Source organism: Manis javanica, chromosome 18, assembly GCF_040802235.1.
Source record: "Manis javanica isolate MJ-LG chromosome 18, MJ_LKY, whole genome shotgun sequence".
Classification (NCBI taxonomy): domain Eukaryota; kingdom Metazoa; phylum Chordata; class Mammalia; order Pholidota; family Manidae; genus Manis; species Manis javanica.
In genome coordinates, this window is record NC_133173.1 from 6,614,774 (window position 1) to 6,642,734 (window position 27,961).

Genomic DNA, 27,961 nt, shown 5'->3' on the forward strand with positions numbered 1-27,961 from the left:
GATCTGAGTAGTTGCTAAAGGGACCATATGGCCTGCAAAGCCTAAAATATTTCCTATCTGTCCCTTTACCAACTGCCAAACCTCGGTTAAAAGATAAAATAAGAAATGAGGTATGCATGCAAAATGCCTAGCACTGTACATGACAAAGAGTAAATGTTCAGCATGTGCTCATTATTATTAGTAATAGTAGTAGTATCTGTAAGAGGCAGTGGGTCTTCATGATTAAGAGTACTGATTTTTTAGCAAGACTGCCTAGGTTCAAATCCCAGCTCTATATCTTGCAACTCTGACATTGTAGGCAAACCACCTAGCCTTTCTGAACTATAATGTACTTCTCAGTAATATGAAGATAATAATACCTACCTTGCACAGCTATTGACAGGCTTCTCTGAGATTCCAAAAGTAAATTGCTTAGGAGAGTAAATGTTACTGATATAAACATCTGCTGTCATCAACATCATCTCAACATCATTAATTTCCTCCTGATTGTAAATTATGAACTCATTTTGAGAACTAGTTCACTGATAACATTACATCTCAACTAATTCACATATTCATTCAGCACATTAGCTGACCACCTTGAGACAGTCTCCAGACGTTCAGATAAAACTGTTTTCATTCTTTCTCCTTAATTTCCCCAATGTGATCAACCAAAAAATACGCCCTCAGGTAAAAGCCCAAATACCATGAATTCTTGAAGAGGAAATGCCAACTAAATCCAGACACTTCAGTCAAACATCTGCAGCTAACCAGACTACAAAAGCATTTCAAGAACATCCAGATCTGGGATTATTGAGCAATTTCAAGTCTTGATGGAGCTCTCATTATTTAAAGATGAATGAACAAAAATTGATGAGATAGAGGTTGAGAAAATAGGAGGGAAGAATCATAACAAGAGAGTGAAACATTTCGCAGTGCTCAGGGCCATCAACGCCGCCGTCATCTGACGTCAGGAGATGAGTAGCCCCAGGAAGCAGAAGCGGCCTCAGGTATCAGGGAAATTCAAGACAGGGAGAACCTATGGCATATTAAATGAAAATTAACAGACCCAAATGGAAAGAGAGGTGGCTTTATTGCAAATATGAATGAAAGGGAAGCTAATGAGATATAAGGAAATAGGTGCAATGAAATCTAAATGTAAAACAACTGAAATTAAAATACATGCAAAGAAGACAGTCCATCCTACAGCAGATTCAATCTATGAGGATAAACGTTAGATGTGCTTCCAGAATTTGGTGAATTGGAGTGAAGAAGTAAAAGTGAAGAGAGGAAAAGAGATGCCAGATACAAACGTTGGCAAGCAGATACCAAACATTCCAGAGAAAGGAAAAGAAACACGTAGGATGGACTCTCTACTATCTTATCATTAAAAGACCTGTCAGAAGGGGATGGAATATGTGAATTCAAAGTCAATCAAGCATCTAAACCTAAAAAAAGGAAAAAGAAAATAAATATTCTTGATGTAACAGAAAAATAATTTTTGTGTTAACGAGAAAGGAAAAGCTACTACAACTATTAAGTCAGAATAAAGAGGGTACATACAAATAAAGGAAAATTAGGCTGACTACTACAGGATTAAATATGAGAGTAAACCGAGCCAGGTATACATTGTTTTAATGAAATCTCTAGGCAAACACGGTGTAATTCCTATGCAAAGGAAAGAAAAAGACATTCACATATCAGTGTGCCAAAATACTGATTTACTTTATCCAAACAATGAAACTTTTTTAAGGCATTCTCTAGCAAAAATGTGAAATGAATCAACATTGAGAAACAAGAACAGAAACATGATTGCACAGAATGGATAGGGATGAGTGATGAAAGTAATTAAACATAAAATCGAATTTTAAGATGCTTTGAATATGACTATAAGACAATGTAAAATCCATAGATTCTTTCTATATGAAAATATAAGAAGTGCAACATAAGGTATTTGTTTCAAATAAATGGGACATAGACAGTATTATAGGCAATGCTCAAAACCTGTATGTTTAAGGATAAATCCTAGGAAATTCAATGCATTCCAGATAATAGAACAATATAGAACAAGCACAGACTTTACTCACAAAGACAGGCAGAAAACTCCTCACTTCACACTAAATAACATAAACATCTATGATAAATTAATATTTTAGATCACAGCCAAATACATTTTCCTTTGATATTCAAAGATAGATGAATATTGGAAAATCTTTTAACATAAGTTGACTATTAATTTGAAGTAATAATAATTTTCTAAATAACAAAAAAATTGATAAAATTCATTATTTAATACTGAATTTTTATTTATAACTTAAAATAAAAATAATTAATAAAGAAAACATCAGTCACTAATGTGACATTTTACCTAATTTTTAAAGGCTTAAGAGTTATTCTCATTTTGAAGTTTGGTTCACAGTGAGGATGTTCCATAGAATCAGCACCCTTAGAAAATGTTCTCAAAACACTAGCAAAAGTTTTAGGTAAGAATGAAAACTGAGCAAAGCTAATTGTCAAAGTTTATACATGTTACCATGATCTATATAGAGAGACAGAAAAATTCATGGGAACAATTTTAGGTATAACTCCAGAGTTCAGTGAAATTACAAGTAAATAAATACATAATCAAGAATTTTTCCATATAACTAAGACAACCACTTAGAAAATTGTGATGAACAAAAACCCTTTCTTAGAGCAAGGAGAAAATCTGAAATATTAAGATTAAAAGCTTATGATGCTATCTTTCTATACTGATGGACACTGACTCTAACGGGGTATGTGGTGGGGACTTGATAATGGGGGAAATCTAGTAACCACAATGTTGCCATGATTTTATATTAATGATACCAAAAAAGAATTAGCAAATATACCATATTCCAGAATTCTAGTATTAAAACCACTAAAATGACAAAAAAACAGCTTATGAAGCTATACCCAGGAAGTAGATTAAAAAAGGGTACAAAAGAACCCCCACAATACTTTATCTGTAGACTTCAAAGAAGGACTGAATGAGTGAAACAAAATGCCAGATTTTGAAAAAAGCAATATAGGTAAACAGTCGACAGACTGAAAACAACTATAATTTTAATGTAGTTTGAATTAAAATCCTAGTGGCTTTGTTTGTGGCAGCTAACTCATTATAGAGTTCATCAGTGACAGAAAAGAAGGGAAAATAGCCAAGCACCTTCTTAAGCAAATACTAATGAGGTGGTGCTTACAACATCATATATTTAAATTACACAGATACAATATTAAAAGCTCTGAGTTGCTAACAGACAGACTAATGAAACAGAATATAAATTTTTTTTAAATGTATTTCCAGGTACATGCTCATATAAATGCTATCTAATAAACTGATATTACTAATCAATTGGTAAAGGATGGGTGATTTAGTAATTGCTAGGGCAAATAACTAATAATTAAGAAATGCAGAATTATTTAATGTAAAAATTAGAAATTATAATATGTAAACATATCCCTTATAAAATCTACCTACCCCAGTTTAATAACAGATAAATCAATACATTTTTATAGTGATTGTGCATTATTTATTATTAAACTGGAGCTGATAGGTTTATCAAAGATAAAAGAAACAAAGAATAAAATTAGCATGTATATAAAAAAAAATCCAGTGTCAATAAACTACATTAAAAAATGTGAAAGGTAAATGGGAAAATATTTGCAATATCCATGACAAACAGATGGTGAACATCTTTAATATACAGATTTAAATTAAATTTAAATTATACATTTTTAAAAAAGGAAAATATCATGATTAAAAAAGTCAAGAACAAAAGACATGCCCAGGAAATTTATTTTAAAAAGAAATCCTAGTGATACAGAAGCATTTTATCTATACCAGAAAAGATCAAACTATAAATTAAAACAGCACCCCATTTTCACCTAAAAATGGCAAACAGTTCAATACAAAAAGCAACCAGTGTATCTAGAAGATGAGGTAGGAGTATATCTAGATGACCTTGGGTTTGGCAATAACTTTTTAGCTGTAATGGCAAAGGTATAATCCATGAAATAAATGATTGGTAAGCTGGACTTGATTAAAATGAAAGATTTCTGCTCTGTGAAAGATACTATGAAGGGAGTGAAATGACAATCACAGAGTGGAAAAAAACATTTGCCAAAGATCCATCTAATAATGGACCATTATCTAAAATATAGAAAGAACTTTTAAAATTCAACAATAAGGAAACAACTCAATTTTAAAAATGGGCCAAGGTCCTTAAAAGACACCTCATTAAAGAAGACAGAGAGATGGCAAATAAGCATATGAAAAGATGCTCCAAATCATATATCATCAGGGAAATGCAAATCAAAACAATGAGATACTACTCCACCTCTTAGCATGGCCCAAATCCAGAACACAGAAAACACCACAGCCTGGCCAGGTTGGGAAGCAGCAGGCACTCTCATTCATTGCTGGTGGGAATGCAAAATGGTACCACCACTTCAGAAGACAGTTCAGTGGTTTCTTACTAACGTACGTTCTTACCATATGATCTAGTAACCACATTCCTCGGTTTTTACTCAAAGGAGTTGAAAACTTAGGGCTACATAAAAATCTGCACATGGTGTTTATAGCAGCTTTATTCATAATTGCCAAAATTTGGAAACAACCAAGATGTCCTTTGATGGGTGAATGGATAAATAAACTGTGGTCCATCCAGACAATGGAATATTATTCAGCGCTAAAAAGAAATGAGCTGCCAAGCTATGAAAAGACAAGGAAGAAACATAGATGCCCATTACTAAGAGAAAGAAGCCAGTCTGAAAAGGCTGCTTATTGTATAATTCCAACTCTACGACATTTTGGAAAAGGCCAGACTATAGAGCCATCAAATAGGTTAGCGGCCTCCAGGGCTTAGCAGTGAAGGAAGGATGAACAGGCAGAGAGGAGGATTTTTAGGGTACTGGAACTGCTATGTATGATATCATAATGGGGGACACATATCATACCTTTGTCCAAACTCAAAGCTAACATCCAACACCAAAAGTGAGCTCTCAGGTTAACCTTGGACTTTGGCTGATTATGATGTGTCAACGTGGGTTCACCAGTCGTCACACACATACCACTCTATTGGGGGACACTGGTAACAGGGAAAGCTGATCAAGTATGGGGGCAGAGGGTATAGGGGAAATCTCTGCACCTTTCTCTCAGTTTTACTGTAAGCCTAAAACTATTCTAAAAAGTAAAGCCTATTTTAAAAAACAGTGTATATAAACTTGCAAGAAAGTTTGCAGTGCCATTAAGGGTATTATATATTTGTTTATTCATAGCTGGAAAAATAATCAAATTTTACAAGGTTGACAGTGGTTCTCTATAGGTAGTTAGATGACAGGGATAGAGTTTTTGCATGTGTGCATGTTTTACAAATTATATTTTCTCATTCAGAAAGACAAAACTATATTTTCAGTGAAAATCAAGGACCTTTTAAATTATTAACTAAAAATATAATTGTGTTTTCTGAAGTCCGTGAAATATTTTCATTTTTTTAGTCGTGTCTCATCAAACCAAAGAGACAAGAGCCACTCACTTCTCTGGAATGTAGGGGAGCCCAGGGTAGTGTAGCGGGATGGTAATTTGGGAGAATATGGGCGATATTAAGCAATTGCCAAGGCACAGCTTGGAACCTCTGAGCTTTCTCTTGTTATTAACAGAGGGACGAATGGAGATCGGGGAGCTCAGCTGAGAAGAGCAAGAGGCAATGGAGGGACACAAATCGAGATGAACAATGGCTGACTCGGCAAAAGTCTTAAATGACTTTGCAGGCGACATGTCACAGTGGATTAACGGCGCCTCCTGAAGCAGCAGCTTGGCATTCCTGCAGCGCGCACACAGTTACTTTCAGGGAGAAGATGGAGAGCAAGGAAAAAGGAAGAGGAAAGGAAAGAAGATCAAAAGATGCCTTAATGAGTCTGCAGACATTTCTTAAATGAGCAACTGGGAGGAAGACACTGTAAAAGGAAAACCGGAACAAAGAATGCACGTACTTCTTTCCAGGCTCCGGCCACTTGGCAAACATCCGTCATTTCTGCCCTTTCTTTGCTCATGAAAAATGATAAGCTGCTCTGTGGACATTGTCTACACTCTAATTGTTTCTATGGTAAACGAGGCATGCAACTACTGTCAAAGACATGAGGTCTGCAGCACACAGCCGCACTTGTCTTCCCAGGTCACTCCCGGGGGTTAACACTTTCTGCGGGGCCTGGGAAATTCAAAATACCAATGTCCTCACGTTTCCTTAAGGCAGCCTTTTTGGTAAGAGCCTGCTCTTTTTTTCTCTCTAGTATTTCCTTCTTTGCAACAATAAAAAAAAGACTATTCCTGAAGTATATAACCCTGTTATATCAAACACACCCAAGGAAGAGGCCAGAGGGGAGCAGAAGGCAGAGGACTCCCACTTAAAGCATATGGGGAGTTGTGTTGACAAACATCAGTTCCACCGTTTGCATCACAGGAAAATTTTTAGGATTTGCTCCACTGATTATTATATCTAATGATTTAATCCTAGTCATCAGAAAAAGTACCAGAGTGCACAGAAATAATCTGTTGCTGGTTTTGAACACAAAGATTCATTTCAACTTCCCCTCTGCTATCCTTTGATGACTGTATGCTTACTAGCTGGAATATTTTCTGGGTCAAGACATTTTCAGAGTGATTTTCTTCTCAACTGTGAAGTTTTCAGGTCCCTTGGGCAGGCACCCCAATGTGTTTTGGTCAAATGCCTCAATAATTAGAAGAATATATTATGGTGCAAATGTTGGGATGAAATAGTCCATTCTACTGTTCTCACTAGACTCCCATGCCTCTCAAATTTAATTCAATATTTTGAAAATACATATATTAATCTCATCCTATGTATAGGTATCATGACCTGAAGAAGTTGCACCAGCCTAAGAAGGGTCAGAGGTCATGGCGGCCCTCAAGCTTTCGTACCCTGGGACTGGACACAACTGAAAAATGAATGGCCCGTTGTTCGAGATGGCACAGAGGGGCAGGGACCACACTCCTCTTATGAAAACTCATAGAGCAGCCATGGTATTTGGAGCATGACACCAAATTCTTTAGACTAGAATTAGAAAAGGCACCTTCTTTGATAGATTTCTTCTTGTTCTAGTGTACAGGCAACTAAGCCTCACTGCACCGGATCAAAGAGACGGGCATGATCCGTTCAGGGAACGCAGACAGTGCCAAGTCTGCTCAATCTTCCCTCAGTGAGCAGCAGAGGAGAGGGTGGGGGCGAAGGAAGGAAGAGAGAAAATTCAGGCATGCCTGCACCCAGGAGAACTTAGCAAAGGAAAAGATGAAAGGACAGATTGAAATATATATCCTGGCAGGTGGAAGGGCTTGCTGTCAGAGACAGAGGCTGAAGTGCACAATGGGGCCAAACACTTCGGGAGCCGAGGGGTGCAGCAGGGAGCAGTGACAGAAGGGAGTGGCTGTGATGTCAGAACAAAGGAAGTCAGCGGGGGCGTCCCTGAGGAGGAAAGAGGTCTGAATTTACTTAAGTCCCCATAGTCTAGGATCTGCAGCACAGCACGATGAGCAAGCTAATTACTGCATTTAGGTAATTAAGTCTCGAAGAAACTAGTGCCTCCCAAGCAGTATTAATTTAGCTGCTAGATCTTTCTAGGCTCGACTGGCCATTTGGTGAGAAGTCACCCTGGAATGGCAGCTGCACAGTGGCAAGTGGAAAATTAATGAAAATGAGCTAGAAATAAGATGGCCCCAGTATTAATGGCTTTCGCTCTGCCTCTGGACAGGAAATGTGCGACGATCTGCTTCCTCATTTACCAGCAGGCCAGCCTCCCCCAGTGGCTCAGTTCCCCATCCACTCCTTCCCTTCAAGTGTGGACGATGACTTAATCTTCTCTGACTCCCCGGACCTGTCTTGATCCTCTCCCTTCTCACATCCTGACTTCCTCTCTTGTCCCCTCCACCTGTTTTGGTGAAGTCTAAATATTTGTCTGCAGCAAAGGGCATCAGAAGGGCTCCTCGGGATAATGGTCCCCCTTTCTTGACTCATCAATGCTCACAGTTCTTAGTGATCTCTCCTTTCCCTGCCAGGCTCTCCGGGACAATCTATTCCTCATCTTCAGATGGTTCTTTCATCTTTTGTGAAGGAATATTGCTGTTTAAGAATGAGAAGATAAAACATTCTTGTCCTCAAATGGCTAAATACTAGCCATGCGATTGCCTTTATTCTTCTTCTATTTTCTTTCTTTTTTTTTTTTTTTTTTTTGCTGAGGAATGGCTCCAAAATTATATCTGTTCACATACAGACATATAACTGGCAAAGAGAAGCATACATAGATGTGCATGCATCTGTCACTAAGCTGAATCTTGCTCACCATAAGCAAAATGTGTTAAAAATACACATTTGTAAATGCACGTGGCTTGCTGTTTGCTGCCTACGTATCCTCCTCGTCTTCAGCAAGCAGTGTGGATGGCCTGGGTCTGGCTCCATCTGCAGGAGGGCACCACTGCTCCTGCCTGCATTTGACAGCTCCTCCTTATTCCCTCTTTGACAAACACCCTTAGCTCTCCTTACTTTCATTTTTGAGATATTCTACAGCAGAAACACAAAGATCCAAACCTCCCTCGTGCCCCTGGGAGCACCTTACCGCTGGAGGTGGGGCCCCAGAGCCTCTTCCTCGGCATTCGGTAGAGCTGTGGAGCGGGTCAGGGGCTGACGGCCGCAGCCTACGGACTTGCGTCCCAAGATGAGGAGGCCCACGCAGAACATGGCACCCATTTCCTCTAGTTCCCTGGTACCAAACTGCAGACCCTGCCGGTTAAACAAAGCAGTCAGCAGGAACCACGTCAGGGGAACTGAGCAGAGAGCATTTGAGATTGGGGGGAGGACTCCAGGACACACGACTGTCACAGAGATGAAGAGTCCGTGGTACTGATCAGTCACCGTCTGCTGTGTTTGCTTGTGTGCTTTGTGGACTGGACATTCTCAGTGTACACCACATCAACATTCGGGGTCTCCCAGCAGTACTCCCAAGACAACGGTATGCTGGCAGAGGTACCAAAGGGTGGGAGGGACCATGGGATCCAGGGATCTCTCCCCCTGCTTCAGCCCAGGCAGCAGGGCTCCTGTCTGTATTCTGCAAAAGGCTTCACTCCTGACACAAGCCTTTGTAAACAATCTTGCAAGAGATACTGTCTCTCTCCCATAAATTTATTAACCAATAGAGAAGAATGAGGGTAATCCTTCATATACAAATACTGAAATAAAAATGAACCAAAACACCATGTATTTAGAACCACCTATTCACCCATACTGAGATAATATGTGAAAGTAAAACCATGGCGTGTCTTAACCACTTGGTCTATGCTATCAACCATGAAATACCCAGTAATAATACCAATTGACAAGCAACTTTACTGAGCATTTACTATTGCCCAGATACTGTTCCGAGACTTTCTTACATGCATTAACTCCGTGAATCCTTACCAAAGCCCTGTGAAGGAGGTATTGTTTTATCCATTCTCCAGAAAAGGAAATGTAAACCCTTAGGATGCTACTTTCTCCATGATGTCACAGATAGTAGTAATGAGGTGAGTAAATGAACTCTGACATAACTACTCAACAAAGTGCTCACATGGACTACAAGGGACTCTCTTACATGCTAAAGTAAAAGTGCATAGTTTTTGAAATTAGATGGGAATTGGGTTTGAATTCTAACCTCACTGTCTTTTGACTATGTGATCTTAGATTTCATGAACTCTACTAGCCTTGGTTTTCTCATCTGTAAAATGGGATCGTAATTCCTCCCCCCACATGCTTGGGCATGTCACTATGAGGAATATTTCAAAGTTCCACAATATTAATCAGTATTAGCTCAATTTTTCTTTCCTTCTTCTTAGCAAAGATATTTAATAAAAGAGAAGTCAATGGGGTCCTGAGGCTTTCATGTTTATAAAGTACATTTCCCTTAAGTGAAAAAAATCAATTGAATATTTAAAAACAATAGATTTTCACATCTAATGAACAGTGACACAGAAGACAGGGATGTGACAGCAAATATTCAAAAAGGTTGGTCATAAGCATCCCAAGGGAAAATGAAATTCCAAATTGAGAAATCGTAAGCCTCACAAAATAATTTTTAGGGAAAAGGATACAGGAGAGTGGAAAATCCTCACGCTGATTTCAGCACTTTAAAAATTGGATTTCCTGCATGTTTGGACACCTGTTTTCCTAAGGAAAAGAAACTTTGCTTCAGAGTTAAGCAGAAGTCTGTTCACAGTAAGCAACAGCAGTGGGAGGGTAAAGACAGATGTTTAACGACTTCTTGCTTTTCCTAATAGGGAAGATCACTTTATAAAGAGAGAGAAAAATCTCAGAGTCTCTTCCCATGTGCTAAACCTCTGAGGTCTAATGCTTTCCCCCAACCCTGTTTTCCCGGCTGCTCTCCTTCATTCTGGAATGGCTGACTTGCTTGGGAGCTCAAGTAGGGGTCACACCATCACCCTTCACAGTCCGCCACCTCGCTGGTGACCAGGGAGAGCACACGAGGAGAATATGAACAATGACTGTGGCCCCTTGGGCACGCGGCAAGCCCGATACACGTGTGTAACCCCAGCACGTAGCAGAGCACATGATGGGTCAGAAGAAGGACAAGGTTTGGAGGTGATAAATCTTACAACATGCACTGTATTGACAGGTGGGGGCAATTCCTTCATACCTGCTAACTTCTATAAACAACAGACAAAATGATGGCCTACTAATAAGGCAAAAATAGTTCCACACCCCAGACTTTTATCCATTGCTTTCAGGCAATGATTGATATTGTAAAAAGACTAGTCCAGATGACCTGAATTAAAGTAATTTATACCACTTACTGCCTGTGTGGTCTTGGGCAAGGCAGTTATTTCATTTTGCCCGCTACTATTAGTCTTTCCTTACTATTCTATTATCAGAAATATTTGTTTATATGGACAGCCTCCACTCATCTCCCATGTCCCACCTGGAAGTGAAATCCAAATGCAATAAAAGAACAGTATCTGTTTCTTAATATCTCTGGCATGGAGTGCGTAGCTTCTTATACGGCATATCTGCAATACATGATAAATGGGTAAGTAAGGCTATAAATGGGTGAATACGGAGAGGCACTGACAGACTGTCCCTTGGGTACATATTGTATTTGCCAAATGGAACTTGACTTCTCTAGGTAGCAAATACATGAATGTCTTTAATTATGTCAAATTTCATGAGCATTTTCACATTTTATTTTATTTTTTACTTCAGGAGATGCATTTGCATCTCTGATATGATCTAGTAAATAGGTGAGTAAAACTTAGAAATTCTGATCTACTTTGGTCAGTTATCATGGACTCACAGTAACAAGTATATAAATAAAGCTGGCTTTGGGGTGGTTTAAAAGTGAGTCTTAATAAGATAGAGACCCAGCTCCCCTCTCCTTCCATCTTACATGTGTTAATTTATATTATTTTTTTTTCCACAGACAATAACAGAAAGCCTAACTATTGTGGCTTAAATAAAAACAAGGTTTTATTTTTCATACATACTAGTTCGGGAATATTAGATTCACTATTTCAGTGTCTTAATATAATAAGGGCCACTCTATTTGCCATTCTGCTGGTTTTCTCATCATGATTGCAAGGTGGCTGCTGTAGCTCCAGCCAGCACATCACCGTTCAAAGGAGAAAGAGGAAATGAAGCCCCAGCATACTCTTGCATACACTTTATTGCCAGAACTGCAAAACAGAGTCAACTCCAGCTTTACAGTGACCTGGTAACTGAACATTTTAGCTTGCTTGACCTCTTTAAAAGAGATAAGAAAACAGTGTTAGAAATAGGTGGATAAACCAACAAACCATGTCTGTCACACCAGACATTCTACCAGAAGTTATACGTCCCTATCTATGCATCACAGTGGTAAGCAAATCTCACAGCCAGAATCCTTTACATTTTTAAAAAAAACGTTTTCTTGAAAATCCACTCTAAAATAAGGAAGAAATTACTAAGGACATTATCACGGGATAAATTGGATGGGCTACAATGAAGCCACTAAGATGATAATTACAACCATTTAACAATATAGAAAATGCTTTGACATATTATTGGTGGAAAAAAAGAAAAACACAAAGCATGAAGATTGAGCAGTGAGAGCAGACGTGGTGTCCCCCCAGGCCCGAACTCACCTTTTCAGACATGATTGCTAGGATTTGCCGATAAAATACAAAAATTTGGAGAGAAGTTATCAAGAGAACAACCATGTAGCAAAAACTTTAAAGAATTACTGCTCCCTAGCAAAATGTTTAAAAAGGCATAGCATGCCAATACATGAGTGGCAAAATTCCCTTCAGCCATTTGTAAGACCTTCTCTGTATCTTTTATATTCTGAACTAGGTTTAGATCTATTTTTTTTTGAGAGGGTATCTCTCATATTGATCAAATGGTTGTTAACAACAATAAAATTCTGTATAGGGGACTCAATGCACAATCATTAATCAACCCCAAGCCTTGTTCTCAACAGTCTCCAATCTTCTGAAGCATAACGAACAAGTTCTTACATGGTGAACAAGTTCTTACATAGTGAATAAGTTCTTACATGGTGAACAGTGCAAGGGCAGTCATCACAGAAACTTTCGGTTTTGATCACGTATTATGAACTATAAACAATCAGGTCAAATATGAATATTCATTTGATTTTTATACTTGATTTATATGTGAATCCCACATTTCTCCCTTATTATTATTGTTATTATTATTTTTTTTTAATAAAATGCTGAAGTGGTAGGTAGATGCAAGACAAAGGTAGAAAACATAGTTTAGTGCTGTAAGAGTGCAAATGTAGATGATCAGGTGTGTGCCTATAGACTAAGTGTTAATCCAAGTTAGACAAGGGCAACAAAACATCCATGGATGCAGAAGATTTCTCTCAAAACAGGGGGGATGGGGTCCTAAGCCTCACCTCTGTTGATCCCCAATTTCTCACCTGATGGCCTCCCTGCGACTGTGCCTGTCTTAGGTTGTTCCTCCCTTGAGGAATCCTACCCAGGTTTAGATCTATTTTTATTTCTTTTATGTGTAATTTATTGACACTAAAGATTGGTGTCTTCCTCAGTTTTAGAAAAAATGTAACCTGATATCTCTTTGAATATTGTCACTTCCCCATTCCCTGTTAAGGAAATCAAAGATAAGCCTAAAACTCCTATAAGTAAAGTTATTTATTTTCAGTCTGTCTTCCATCTTTCACTTTCATATATTTTTAATTCCTATCACAGTAATAAATTCTGAATTTCTTTTTCATATCGATGTTTCATCTTGAAATTTCGCTCTCCAGTTTTACTGAGTCTATTGTTTAACTCACCCATCTCAAAAGCTGTCTCTGAAACACTATAAACAGTTATTTTATATTCTCTACCTAGTTATTCCTGCAGATACAATTTTTGTGGATACCATTTATTAGTTTGATTTTTCTGTTTAATGTCAATAATGTAGGCTTGCTTGCTCATATATTTTACGATTTTTTTAAATCCTGAATTCATATTTTTTGAACTTGGAAGAAAATCTCTATGAATTGGTTATAACGTTTTTCCTCCAGAGAGAACCTTTGTTTTCCTCTCCTAGGTACTTGGAGGCAACCCATCAGGGACCACTACAGGTCAAAACCTTACTTTGAGACCTTCTGGACCACTCGGGACATTTGAACCTTGACCCCAAAAATATTCAAAATTAAAAAGCCTAAAATTGGCTCACACTATTACATATCAAAGAACAGAAACCACATATAGATAAGGAAAGATTTCATAATTTATTTTCAAATATTAGCTTAACTCTGTTATTTACAATAGCCAAGACATGGAAGCAGCCTAATTATCCATGAATGGATGAGTGGATAAAGAAAATATAGGGATATATATTTATATCTATCTCTCTATATAGATATCCCTATATAGGTATAGATAGATAGATAGATAGATAGATAGATAGATAGATAGATAGAGATAGAGATATCTATGTAGATATAGATATATATATTCCATATATGTATATTTCCCAGTATATATACATATTCCTATATACGTGGATGTATCCTTCTATACCCCTATACATACACACACACACACACACACACGGAATGTTATTTAGCCATAAGAAAAAGAAGGAAATCGTACCATTTGCAAAACATGGATGGACCTTGTGGGCATTACGTTGAGTGAAATAACTCAGACAGAGAAAACCGATTACTATATTTTCTTAAATGTGGAATCTTAAAAAAAAAATCAACTCATAAATACAGAGAACAGATTGGTGATTGCTAGAGGTGGGGCTTGGGGTATGAGCAAAATGGGTGACGGGGGTCAAAAATAAGTAAGTCCTGGGGGTGTCATGTAGAGCGTGTGACTATAGTTAATAGGATTACTCTATATTTGAAAGTTGCTAAGGGAATAGATCTTAAAAGTTCTCTTCACAAGAAAAAAAGAAGTAACTTTGTGTGACGATGGATATTAACATTTAATGAATATACCATGAATAATATGTATATTCACAATATACATATATGTCAAATCATTATGCTGCACACCCAAAACTAAAATAATGCTGTATGTCAGGTACAACTCAACAAAAACAATGGGGACAATGTTAGCATAACCCTATTACCAACATCCGATCATCACAGCATGTGAGAGAAAGAGCAAAAGCCAAGCTCATTCATATGAATAGATGCACAGGTCGGTGGGAAGAGAGATGGTTGATATAAGCAACTCCATTAAAAAAAGTTACTTATGTCTAGAAATAGGAATATATAAAAATAATTATACACATGATCTGGAGAATCTTTTTCTGAGCCTGGCATGAGGATGATGTCATTAGGAAATCTACTAACATAATTATCAACATAATACATAAAGAGAATGAGAGGAAGAGGGAAAAAAACAGAACTTGTAGACGGATGCATCCATTTCTGACTTAGTATGTGTAGATGAGTTAGTCTTAGTATATGAGTTAACCAGGATTCTTTCTAAACCCGAGAGGGGAGTGTGGCATCATGGTCTAAACACAGAACCTGGAACCTGGATTGCTGGGTTGCTGGGATCTGAATTGTAGCGCTGCCACTCACTAACTGTATGATCTTGGGAAAGTCATTTGACTTATCTGTGACTCAATTTTCCCATCTGTGTAATGGGATAATGGGAATAACAACAACATTATAATAATACCACCTATCTCATGGAGCTATTGAGATAATTCAGAGAGTCATATCTATATTTATATCTATCAGTACTTGGCCCAATGCACACTATGTATTTAACAGTACATTTATTATTTATAAATTATTTATTACCATTCATAATAGAAAATGCTTATATAAAACCAATAACCAAATTCATATTTGACATGCAAAGTCCTTAATAAAACTATGGCTGAAAGTATGGTCTGTTCTCACTACTGTTATTTACCATCACTTGACAACTTACAAACAATTCATAAGATTAAAAAAAAAATGAGTCTTACATATTAGAAAGGAAGGAATCACATTATTATTTGAAGACTGGTTATGCTCTAAAACGAACCAAAGGAGTCAATGAAAACAGAAAATCTATTAAATAAAAGGCAAGAATTGAGTAAGTAGAGAGATTATAAATTGAATATCCAAAAATCAATTTTCTTTCTATAAACAAGCAAAATAAATTATTAAATATAATAAAAATTCCATTCACAATAGCAACACAATAAAATATCAAGGAATGAAATTAATAATAAATATCCAAGGGTTGTACCATAAATCCTAGGGTTTTACCAAGAGATAACAAGGAAAATTTAAATAAATGAAGAAATATGAATTCTGGAAAAGCGCAAGACCCAACACCAAATAATAACAATTCTCTTCCTGTTAGTCTATAAAAGGATAGGAAATCAAAACACCAATGGGGATTTTCAGACTTGGCAAACTAATTCTACTTTAGAAGAACACATGACAAAGATATCTAAGAATAATTTTGAAATAAAGAGTAGAAAACAATAATGGAGTTTTCCCTTCAGATAGGCAACAGATTGTATATACTTACAATAATTAAATGGCATGGTATTAATACAAAACATGGCAGACAGATTCAGGCACAAGACAGAAATCACCAAAGACTGTGGAATATCTAAAGGTTTGCATATGATAAAGGTGCCTTTCAAGTCATCAGGAAATAGCATGTGACTGAGATAAAACAAGAACAACTGGTTAATATTCCAGGGAAAAAATCTTGCCACTAATACGAAAGTCCTCCATTTTGATGAAAGGATTAAATGTTAAAGAAATCGAGGGATTAGAGAAAGAATAAAATACAGATTCATGTTTTATCATCTCCATACCAGGAAGAGGTCTTTCAATGCAGATTCTCAAAGAAGAAACCAAATAGGAAAATATTAATGACTGAATAAATAAAATTTAAATATAGCTGAGTAGCCAGAACGATTGCACACTACACAGAGAAGGACACAGCAAAATAAATATAACTGCAATAAAGGAAAAAGAAAGTAATTTAAAATAAAATGCAAATTAGTACAATAAAATAGTGTGATTTGCTTCTCAATTCAGGTTTACCCTCACTCCCCAAGTCATAATGGTCTGCTGATGAAAGTATTTACAGGCACTGTCAGAGTCTGTTATTGATGGAAGCAACTGTCACTGCAGTATTTCCCAAGGGGGGGGGGGTCTGGAAATTTATTTCAAAGGCCTTAAGAATGTTTATGCTCTTGGAGTTAACAATTCAAATCCCAGAAATTAATTCTAAGAAAATAGTCATAAGATGACCAGAGAAAAACTCAAACGGACATCACTGCACCACGAGTCAAATAGACTTGAATGTGTTCACATCACGGAACACGAAATTATGATGTGTTGTGAATGAGCCACACCATGGGGTTAGATCCACGAGACGCTGTTCAAGGGCAGTACGTGACTTCAGTACAGCACATCCATTATGATCCCATTTTTATTAAAACATTTTAAAATGATTTACGGATGCACTAAAATGCAAACAGGGATTAGAAATGAATGGTGAAGCTACATGCTTTATTTTTTTTGTTTTCCTTATTTTCTTCTTACTCATGAAAAATAAGCAACTGTTTTTGCCACTCAGATTTCCTTAAGCAACACAGGTAAGCCTGGAAATAGTAGTGTATCTGAATTCACGTTTTGTTTTATATATCCAGTGATCTTAATTTACAAGTAAAATTAAATTTAAATCCACCTTTATACATTGTTAGCTACATTTAAATTAAATATTTTAATTTAAATATTTAATAATGACACAAAGCAAAGAAGAAAACTGGTTAGGCATATTTAGTGTCCTGAGCACCTGCTGTTCCCTTCATCTACATTTCCTGGGACCTCTAGATGCCCCTTAATTTCTTTAGGTCACTGGACCAGTGCTTATTTTTCTTTTGGGGTAAACATCCTGCAAATTAAGGTCAAGCAAAGGCACAGAAACAAGCAATCTATTCCCCTGGTGTTGTCCCTAGAAACACTTCCAGAATCTTTACAAAGTACCAGCATGAACTGAGAGACAGTGGCTTTTAGAGTTTTAAACAAATTTGGAGGGCTGAATGAACTGAATTAAGTCTATACATCCCTCACCCGGCCATGCACCCAGCAGAGAAGTCAAAACTAAGCCAGTCCAGCTGTGTAGATCGGTGAACTCCAATAGGTGGCGGAGGAGAAAGTAAAAGGGGCCTGTGACAGGCTCCTCGGCTTGCCTGCTAACTGGCCCCCAGCAAATGGACTCTAATGCGTTCACACTGAGGACGGAATCAGCCACTATGTGTGTTGGTGTCCCTGCCAGCCTCCATCTGATGGGCTCCTCCATAGGGAGCCCCTGTGTCCGTCCCCTCGGCCCAGACTTCCTAATCCATTACTGACAGCTGTTTCCCTAGTAACTGCAAAAAGGCCTATATTCACTGGAACAGCACGGCTGAAGGTGGGGGCTGGATTACAGATGTGTCCTTTATTTCTACGCTGGACCTTCCCTGGGGCTTTTATTGGTGAATTCGTGTTTCAGTCCTGAATGACACAGCAGACAGCGAAGTCCTCTGTGATGCTTTTCCATGTCTTTCTGGACCACACCTTTGAGAGTAAATAGGAATCAGAGACCCTATCATAGACAGCCTAGAGGTTTCTAACTGGGTTTCACTAACCAATAAGATCCATAGACCGTTGATAATTCCCCTCAAATTGCATGTAAATTTGTGTGTGGGAATTGTTGAGGAGGTGCTCTTGGCTTTGTGAAGAATTAACTGGGTTTTCTGAAGGTTGGTAGCTGGACTCGGTCCACATTATCATTAATAGGAAATAATTCTGAGAGTCCACTGTCCAAGCATGGAGAAGAATCGTAGCAAGCTTGACTCTCTTTCTGTTAGATGCATAAACTGGGAACACCTTATGCCAAGTGATGTACTATGTACCAGGAGAACCTGGCTTACAAAAAATGTGCCCCTGACACTAGTCAAGTGTCCATGTCAGTACACAAGTATTGTACTTAAATACCACATGTTTAGTAAAAGCTTTTGGACACGTGGAGGTCATCCTTTCTTGCAAATTATATGACCCCGTAAGTCCTAGCTTTGCAAATTCCCGTTCCTTTCTCACCAAGAAACCAGAAGGCTCACCCAATATGGCACCAGGAACATGCACAGCTCCAGTCTATGAGTCATAGTTTGTCACCCTCTCTCAGTATGTCCACCCGCTGTCCCTTGCACGCACCGTCCCTGGTCCTCTGATTCCCTTAGCCCTGCCGCTGGCTTCTGAGACCCGCCCCAGGCCGCCTTGCGTGATGACTAGCTGAAGCAATCTCTCCAGCTCTCCGTCCCTCTGGGTTCTCTCAGATTCAATTCTGAACTTTCCTTCAGTGCCACAGATGGGACGGAAGAGAGGGAAGGTGGCCCTACCTCTCTCATGGGTTACATACAACACTTTAAGAAAGTCATCTGAAAAAGACAATGACCGCTTACAGCAGATGCTGGTCCTAGCAAAGAGCAGAGTTCTGCTTTGCCTGATTTTAAGCCTTTAGTTTCTGCATTTTGATAAGATCCTGGGAGATCATGAAAGAGGAGTGGGGGAGAACAGGACAGTGTGAAGGGGTTGGGGTGGCTTCAGTTGGTGGGCATGATCAGTGGCTGCTAATACACAGGCATAGAAGTATTCTGATAACTAACCATGGGCATGGCCATACTGGTGCACACCAGTGGAAGAGCAATCCCAACCCTTCCCCAGGCCTCCAAGCTCCACACCAGCCTATGCAGGTGCCCTCAGATCCCTTGTCAGATAGGGGGGATGGGACATAAACCAGACTATCTTCAAAAGGTAGAATAACACCAATATGAAGTTGCAGCACCCAACTTTCCCAAGAGTGTGACCACCACACACACCTGCACTGACCATGCTGGGTGGCTTGTCACCAAATGAGACCTTAGCACTACTGACATTCCTAACACCATCTCCCAGAACCCTAAATCACAGATTATTTGGGACCATTTGCTTATTCCAGCCCAGAGGTTTCTAACAGGGTTTCACTAACCAATAGGATCCGTGGACAGTTGATAATTCCTCTCAAATTGGGTGCAAATTTGTGTGCAGGAATCTTTGAGGAGGTGCTCTTGGCTTTGCGAAGAATTAACTGGGTTTTCTGAAGGTTGGTAACTGGATTCGGTCCACATTATCATCACTAGGAAATAATTATGAGAGTTCACTGTTCACTCATTCACGTAATGGATAATTAGCTCAATGGACATGACCACACGCTCAGGGAGAAAGGAGCGCCATCCCAATTCTCAAGGTGACTTCTGTGCCTGCTACCTCCCAAAGACCACCTTCATCTCTTTGGCTGTAGCACAATATATGGCAGGGTATAATTTTAGAGGTCAAGGTGGGCATTCAGAGGATTATCAAAAGAGATAGATGTCCGTCCTCAAGGATTTTATAGTCTATTAGGAAAGAAAGGATATACATTCCGATGGGAAACATTTGGGATGTTCAGAAGGTGAATAACCCTCCAGGCTTTAACTGGATTTTGAAACTCGTGCACCTACAGACAAGTTTTGCTGAGACACTTCGCTCACTCCTGCTAACAAAACAGCTCTAACATCATAAACCTGCCTGGGCCCTTTTAGACATTCAAATTCTAAACATTTCGAGTCACTGACACTCTTGTGTTACTTTCATTATTTCCCTTCAAGTTTTGCATGACTGAAGGCTTTGCAGAGGAGCAGAATAGGGAGAAAAATATAAACAGGAGGAGGGGCTAATATCCATTAGGACCTACAGATTTATGTGTGGCAAAGAGTTGATGTCATGATCTAAAACATAATATCTGGCCAAAAGCAATATAACAACTTTATATTCCACTCAGCAAATAAGGCCTGACCAAATGCAGAGAAAAGTCATCATTCAGGGCTTAAAAGTAAGGAGATGGCTGCATAAAACTCTTACATCAAGTCAATAAGTCAATTAAGAAATAATGGTTAATTTTAAAATGTTTGAACTAACATATCAGTAAGAAAATTTTATTGACAGCATTGGATTATTATACAATTAGCCTGAAGAAGAAGAAGAAAACGATTACAGTTTAATCCCTCCAAGACTTTGCTGCTTTTCAATAAAGGACACCTACCAAATCGCAAATAGGTTTTGACAAGTTGATATGTGTAAATGTTGCGTTTTAAAACATGCACACAGTGAGAACGAAAGATCCGTTGGTTTTTTTCATAAATCTATTTAAGAAAGTTATTTTTGCTGTGGGCGAAGCATTGACAGAATCCATTGTCCAGAGCTTCAAGTCTAAGCCACGGACACTGTGGCCTTGAATCTGCGTCTCAGCCCAGCTGTGGGCAAGAGATGTTTTCAGATGAAATTGAAGAGGACAGCCTCCCCTTCCATCCCACTCTCACTGCCTGGAGTGGAGAGCTGACATGTTTTGCAGGGAATCCTCTTTTTTCCTGGGCACAGAAGTCTAAGCATCTCTGGTTCTGCTTCCCAGATAAAGGGAACGTGCTAAATCCACATCAATTCAAGAGTTGCTGAGCGGTGACTGCAAACGGTACGCCCGTGGCTTTGTGATTCCCCAGGGTTTGTGTCCGTGCAGAGAGGCCTCCGAATCCACTAGCAGAGAAGTAATAATAATAGTAATGGAAACAGTAACAGAGCTGAGCCCTGTCAGGCTGTAGAGCAAACAGTCCTACCACAGGCGCATGCAGCTTAGATACCGAAGTGCTCGGGAGGGAACAACTGGGAACTCCAGCAAGCGGCAGAGTATTAGCAGACTTTGCTCATTTCAAGCAGGGAGATAGGTTTCATTTTTTTTAATGGATCTCCTTCCCATCAGGCCTGTCTTCTTCCTTCTTGCCTCCAGCTTCCTTTAGCTGTCTCATTCACACAGAAGGGGGGAGTGTTCAGGCTGGTGTCTATTGTTGGCAGAGACCCTGGAAGTACTGTCAGTGAGAGAGACTTACAAGTTCAAGGTTGTGGAAGATAGGAGCGCAAGCACTGCTGAAATCCCTGGCTGTGCTGATGTGGATGCACGGATCTACCCGCTGGTCTACCTCACAGCACGTTTACTGCCAGATTCCTGGGTTTTGGAGGCATCTTATTTTAAAAAAATCAAAAGTGTCCCTGCTTCAAACCATCTCCTCTGTCAATCTGACAATTACTGAGATGCCTCTTAATAAAAACTCTTTACAATGATATCCATTCAACACCGGGTCTTATATCACTTACTATTAAATTACTGCCACCTGGCCATTGTGTGGAGGGCTGGGGTTGGAAGGAATGAGACACAGAACAGGTAAATTCTAGGAGAGAAAAAAAATTAGGAACCTGGAAATCTTCAGGCTTTCTTTCTTTCTTGAGAGGGGAAGAGGGATTGGGAATAAATGAGGTAGGGAATTTTCATAATTAAAAAATCCTGGCTTCTTTCTTTCTTTAGAAACATCCCCCTTTGCCTTCTGTGTAGGACAAATGGCCAACCATATTATGCCCTGCTGATACAAAAAGGAATCTTGCCATTACCCATTCATTGAAACTGCATGATGCTTGAGATTACATCCCAAACACATTTCTTCCAGATTTGTTCATTGAACATAATCTCCCTCTTCTTCTAGAGTGAATTCGTAGCGGACTTCATGACTTCAAGATCTTATGCAATACAAGTTCAAATTAGAAATGTCCTGTCAAGTATGTAAATAGATATTTTAGTCTTCATTCAAAGTCAAGGCTTCTCTTCATTGAGGTTAGTGGTGAATAGGAAATTTGAATAAAACTGGGATTTGGAGAGGGACATATGAGGTGTTACTTCCTTCTAACCCATTATATTGCTAATTCTGGGGGGCCTCCAGTTTGAGAGGTCATAAAGGGAAAGATCCAGTCTCACTTGGTGGGTGTGGCCACCCCCTGATGGGAAGACCTTCTGGGAGCAGGTGTACAGTTGCTGTCCTTTGGAATTTCCTATTCGGGGGTCTTCACACTTCTTGACTCCTTGACACGGAGAGTTAGACCTGGATTCCAGGCAGTTGCTTGAGACCCTGTTGCATCGTCCATCCCTGGACAGAATTCTCTCTCCGAAATCACAGCTGGTGTTTCTTCACCACTTGAGACGGCTCAACTAGGTGGAGCCTGAGATGGCCCTTTGTTGTCTCCCACTTGGCACGAGCCACGCATCTCCGGGCCACAGGGAACATACCTGTAGCCTTTGTCCAGAGAACTAACCCCAACCTAACTACACCTCTAATAATGGAAGCGAGATTCTAACTGATATTCAAGAAAATTGAATTAACAATCACTCATCTGTTTCTGTAGCCATTGAATAAACCATTACGCACAACCACAGTCCACACTGGTGTTTGGAGATGTAGCCCATTTTAATATTCCTTTTACTCTATCTCATATAATAAAGGATTGAGTTCCTGTTTTGAAAAGATGATAATTATGTAGACAAATATATGTTACACTTCAAAGCATGCGCACAATGATAATGTAGACTATTTTGATCACTCCCAAAAGGGAAGCCTTATAAATAATTTCTTCAGTTTCCAAACTCAGTTTCTTAGGTAGGGCCATTTATTGTCTTTCTCTACTCAGATAAACTGTGTCCTTCTTGAGGAGAGGGGTTCTGCCCTGTAAGTGTGTCCATGCCTGGCTCTTTACTCAGACTTGGGGAATGATTAGACTTTGATCTATATTTGTTGAATAAATAGTGGCCTTAGTGAACATCTTCTATCAGGCATTTTGCTAGGTGCCTTCTAGGCATTATCTCTAATTTTCATTCCATCCCTGTAAAGAATGGTTTTACTATCTCCATTTCATGGTGAGAAGACTAGAGCATAGGGCAATGACATCCAGCCAAGGATCACACAGGTGGTAAGCAGCAGGCCCGGCATTTGAACCCAAAACTGTCCAGCTCTGAAGCCATGTGGTGTAACAAAAACACATGGACCTTTTATGGTCAAATTAGGCATACCAGATTCTTCACTGATATAAACACTGTAGGATGTGCTCCTGTTAGGATTCATTCATTATTTCTTTTTGCTTTAGGCCTTCATCACAACAGTAGTGCGCATGATGGCAGAGTGTGTAGCATCCAGTCCCACGGGAGGAGACATTCATTGCTGGTTTAGACTCCGGCTTGGGATCTTTCCTATGGAAAATCTGTATCCCCTACCCAGCTAGATGCTGCAAAAAAAGATGGAAATGCTGTGAAATAGGCAGTGAAATAGTAACAGTGTTAACTGCAGGGCCTCAGGATGAAGTTCCTACCTAACAGAGTAAGAATTAGCTGTCAAGACAGAAGCAAGCAAAGCCTGCCTCCTCTTTGGGGGAAGTTTCCAAGGAGGAGGAAGGAGCTGGCCTGATTTCTCCACCAGCTCTCCAGCTCTGGGCCCCCAGCTCCCTCAGTGGAGGTTGGACCTACAGGTTCTATATGACAGCAAGTTTCCATTCAGCTTGAAGAGAAAGACTGGTTTTCCCTCCCTGCAGCCATCTTCAGTCTCTATACCAACTACTTTGGAGCTCTTAGGTACCTTAGCTTCTGAGGACAGAGGATGCAGGGAGTGCTCTTACCATGAGCTGGGCCTTGCAGAAAGCCGCCAATGACTCCTCGCCACCAGCGCCTGCCCAGTCTTCCATCCTGTGTTTGGGAGCAGAGGTGAGGTGCAAGGCATAGCAGGCTCAGAGCTGATGTCTCTTTATAGGCCCTGGGAAGGCATCTGCTCAGTGGGGCTTTGTTTATGAATGTGGAATGTTTCATGCTTCTTATTGCAATCTACTAGCTGTAATTTTAAAACTAGGGCATCAATCAAAATCTTGTTACACTAGCAATAAAAGGACCTGGATTGTAATTCCGACCCCATCAGAAACTTCCTGTGTGATTTTGGGCATTTCTATTATCTTCCTAGACTTCAGCTGCTGTGTCCGTAAGAGGCAATTGGCTGTGAGAGCCAGCTAATGCTCCTTCCAGCTCTAGCATTCCACAATTCACCTCGCCCTGCCCACATGGAAAATGCTCTCCTAATTTCTTAACCACATGTAAAAAACTCAAATCCCAGATACATGGCCAAATGATTATTAGATGAGTAGTGGAGGTAATGGGGCCAACAGCAGAAAATCCCATCAACCTACAAACTCCAGCTGTGGAGGTTCTGTATGCACATCCCCACGTGGGATTAGAGCATGGGGTCACATAGTCCTCGGTGAGGTCAAGACCAACGTTTCAAGGTAAAAGTAAGTCTACAGGTAAGGAACACCGGCTGGAACCAAAATCCAAGAGACCCCAAGAAGTAAAGCCTTCAAATGAGACTCATTATCTGATTTTGTAAGTACGCTACAAAAAAATCCTAAATAAATTAACAATAAGCAATATAAGCAACTGGGATGTTGTTGAATTGTATTATTTCATCCAGGATCAGAAGAGACCAACAGGGTTGTCCCTGTCCATTAGTCACAAATCTCCTAATAGGGTTCGTTAATACTCAGACGTAACAAACATTAAAGATTTGCCGCCATACACAGAAAAATGCATGGTAAATTCCTTCCAAATGCCGGACAGTGTTACATTGTTCTTAGGCTGAGGATTCAACCCCTTCACCGTATGGTGCTTAGTACAGAGGAGTTGTATTAACAGGTGCTTTATTATAGTTTTGGAAGTGCTATGGGCAAAAAGGGCAGGATGTGATGAGAACGCATAAACTCTAAGCTGGGTCACTGTGCCGATCATGTTGTCTCATTGGGTACATAAATATACTATAGACATATATACTCTATGCATTTATAAATAGTTTAATTATGAACAATCCTAAAAATGTAGTTGAAATGTTTAAACTAAGATTATCTCTGAATTCTCAACAGGCAGGTCCCCTGACCCTGTGCCCAGGGTGCTTGCCCCCAGGACTTAATAGCTGCTAACCACCAGAGGCCCTGGCTCCCTATTTCCCTTTAAACTATGTCCACACTACCACTGACCCATTTTATCAATCCCACAAATGGAAGACTTAACAAAGACGTGTCATTTCCTATGAGGTGAGGCCAGGCCACCACCTTAAGTTCAGACAGAGGAAGTCCACATTGTGGCTTTACTAGATGGCATGTGATTACCCATAAAGGACACAGCATTTCTGAAGCAAACTTTTAACCAGGAGTTTGAAGAAGAGATCTCCATTTAGCAATAAAACCAAGTCTCTCTCTAGCATTTCTATTTCCTACTGTTAGTCATTCTTCTAACCCATGGGGCAATGGATTGCCACTCTAACCATCACCTCTAGTCGGTACACACATATATACACACACACAGTATTTTCTGCATCTCAATAGCTTTACACACGCACAGTGTTCTTCCCTGATGCTGGGTTTAAGTGAATTGACAGTCTGGTTTCCCACAAATGCCATCAGAGGACACTCTCTTGGATTACTAATCAGAAACTCTCATGAGGTGAGGAATGCTTGTGTCAGAAACACAAGGACACCACCACTTACTGGGGCCAGGAAAACCAGTTGGCCAGAGGGGTACTTGGCCTTTGGAGCTTGGACAGGGGGCTGTGTCCTGGCTCAGCTTCCCCTTGTCGACATATTTCTGAGGCACCAGAGAAAAGGCTTCACAGGGCTCAGTGGAAGGGCTCAGATGGATAACTGACCATATTTGCAAAAGAGGTCAATTGATAAATGAGGAGGGTGAGGGTCTCAGAAGCAGCGACAGTTGGTACGAGAGCAACGAGGTGATATTCAAAAGAAATAAGGGTCAGGGAAGCAGAGTGCCTGGTGTAAGAGAGAGAGCTGGGAGAGTAGGTAAAAGCAAAAGCAAAGAAAAACAGGATTTGGCCAAGGAAGGGAGAGAAGAGACCAAAAGTCTGAGCCATAAAAACCACTCTCAGTTGACTTGTATTTGAAACCTTGCATGGAGAGGTGGCCCGATGCAGCTGACCTTTCAACAACATGAGTTTGAACTGTGCAGGTCCATTTATACATGGATTTTTTTCCAATAACTACACTGGACAATTTTTTGGAGACTTGCAACAATTTGCAAAAATGTTGCTTTCTTTTCTGTAGCTTATGTTGTTGTAAGAATACAGTAGCTAATATACATTCACTGGCTGCTTATGTCACTGGTGATGGCTTCTGGTCAACAGTAGGCTATTAGAAGTTAAGATTTGGGGAGGCAAAAGTTACATGTGGATTTTGAGCTGGGCTGGGGGTCAGTGCCCCTAACCCCTGCATTGTTCAAGGGTCAGCTGTATCTGAATTGTCTGCTGGTCTTTCTGCTCTGTCATCATTATCATCTAAAGGTAACCCATAGTCAGATATTCCTGCTCGTGTTCACACAAACCCCAGCCCCACCTGCCCACCCCACTACCCAAATTGCATACCTTCCTAAAGCATTTCCTGACCATTACAAGGTAACAAGAGCTTCCCCATTCCCAAGGAACAATAATGACAGTCACAGCTGCAGGAGTGACATTCATTGACCACCTAATAACACACAAGTGCTGTCTGTAATTTTCCAAATGGTGTGTGTGCTTTCTGACAACACATGTGAACTTGAGGGTTAGGGATCCCCCTTCTAGAAGTTAGATGTGTCCAGGACTGTGTGTAGCAGGTAATAATAGAAGATGCTTAACAGGTATTTGGGGAAGAAGAGGAGGGTCAGGAAAGAAAAATCAAGGGAAAATATTACCTACTTCCCAGTCTTAGTTCAGAAAAACGTAAACATTCTATATTTATGTGTTTATGTATTTTCCACCAAATAGTTGCTAGTAAAGACATCACTGCACATATGGGTAGGCAAGCAGAACTCAGGGTCAATTGGCTAATCTAGTTTCTGTCTTCCAACTATGTCCTCGGTTGTGTTCCAGCTGTTCTGAGGGCAAGTAGCTAATAGGTGTGCACAATTCAAAGAGAAATGTGCATTTTCTGAGCACCTGTCCCTCCTTGTGAATAACCTTTCCAGGGAACAATGCAATTCCAGAGAAAGGGATCAGCCCCAAATGTGTCCCACAGGATGCATCCTGAGAGGTTGTGCCAGTTGATCTGCTAAACCCTTCTCTCCCCACCTTGTCCACCCTCCCCGTTTACCTTTCCTGACAGGCTATGAGTGTGAATCTTGGTTAACTTCTTCTGCAATGCCAACGCCGCTCTGAAAAATAAGAGCTGTTGAGAAGATGTGACCTTCCAGCAGAGCAAAACTAGATGGAGAGAGATTCCAGCGGTAATCCCTGAGTGCCTGTGGCTATCTGAAGCTCCTGTCTGATTCTGATGGTTACTGGCATCTTTAGTCAAGGGAAGGCTGCATGTAATCTTTGTTTCTCCATGGCTGGCTGACTTGGCAGGGCCAGGCCATCAAGAAAGCCTTAGTGTGAAGGGGACTGGGAGGTCAGTGGCCAGGGCCCTCTCCAGAGGAGAGCTTCAGTGACACCTAGAGGGGGCTTGACATGAAAGGGGATGCCAGCCAACTAGT

General features: G+C 39.9%; 1 protein-coding gene across 9 annotated transcripts in view; it reads right to left on the reverse strand.

The window, feature by feature from the left end:
- AGBL1 (AGBL carboxypeptidase 1) overlaps positions 1-27,961 on the reverse strand; it is an 822,820-nt gene that overhangs the window by 357,805 nt on the left and 437,054 nt on the right. For 7 of the 9 annotated variants that reach the window (XR_012127046.1, XM_073226992.1, XM_073226996.1 and 4 more), the window contains exon 22: positions 8,623-8,786. The exons of the other annotated variants lie outside the window; for them this stretch is intronic. Coding sequence is in view for 6 of the 7 variants with exons in the window: in XM_073226992.1 (XP_073083093.1) it covers positions 8,623-8,786 (164 nt within the window). In the remaining variant the exon portion in view is untranslated. The remainder of the gene's footprint in view (positions 1-8,622; positions 8,787-27,961) is intronic. 9 annotated transcript variants of the gene reach the window in all.